The 898-nt window shown below is 43.6% G+C and overlaps 1 protein-coding gene across 1 annotated transcript; it reads left to right on the forward strand.

Annotated features, from left to right (window-relative positions):
• Nucleotides 1–293: 293 nt before the first annotated feature.
• On the forward strand, nt 294–863 carry LOC108355530 (putative RING-H2 finger protein ATL37; the record flags this gene model as incomplete). The annotated part of the gene is made up of 1 exon (XM_017606688.1): nt 294–863. A coding segment is annotated over one exon (570 nt), but the record flags the coding sequence as incomplete, so codon positions are not given.
• Nucleotides 864–898: the final 35 nt, after the last annotated feature.

An 898-nucleotide genomic window follows, 5' to 3' on the forward strand; every position in this document is an offset into this window, starting at 1 on the left:
CTACCTTGGAATACCATAATTGGCTACCCATTAGTGGGAAGACTGCCAATTTTGACCGGTTGCTAGTTACACAAGGCGGAGAATTTAGTTGAGAAGACGTGATCTCAATGGGAGGTCAAGTTAGGGTGAGCAAAATATTGTCTTTTGATTTTAAACGACCCCAGACGCATTACCGTGCAAAAGGAATAACATTCAGTAAATAAGTTTTCAATTGATTTTGAGTGTACAAAGGACCATATTAAGTTTTCGCACAATTTTTGGTTCAATTATATTTTTATATTTTTTCCCCTAAGTTGAGTCAGTTTGGCAATCTATTCAAACTTTTGAATATGGCGATTATGGTACGAAGTACCGAAAACTTGGCGGGTATGACAGCGGAAGCTTCCGCCTGCTCTTGCGCAATTTGCTTACACGAAATGCCCAATGGAAATGATTGCTGGGTTACTTGTTGCAATCATGTCTTTCACAAGCCGTGTATCGAGCGTTGGGTAACCGACACACCTGACTGTCCTTTTTGCCGTCNGCGAAGTTCGCGTAGATTGTATGAGGAAGTACACCAAACAGATATTCCTGTGCGGCGTGGAGAAAATGTCACGAACGCCCATTTGGGAAACCCCGGAACTGCACCCATGAATCTGTTGGAGTTGAACTCTCCACAGGAAAATACAACACATACTGCGAGGAGTACCGGAACCCGTCCCCGTAATAACAGACGCAACCAGCAAGGCGTTAATTATGATCGCATTGACGACATGATCAACGAATCGGTGAATCGGTTGTTTGTCAACTTAAACATAAATAATGCTCGGATGGCCGCAGAGGCTTATCCTAATTTACGTGATCCAACAATTGAGGGCCATGACGTACCGAATATTCGATACGAGCGGCGTATCGGCTT

Source organism: Rhagoletis zephyria, unplaced genomic scaffold, assembly GCF_001687245.7.
Source record: "Rhagoletis zephyria isolate East Lansing unplaced genomic scaffold, Rhagoletis_zephyria_1.1 Rzeph_scaffold_46644, whole genome shotgun sequence".
Taxonomy (NCBI): Eukaryota; Metazoa; Arthropoda; class Insecta; order Diptera; family Tephritidae; genus Rhagoletis; species Rhagoletis zephyria.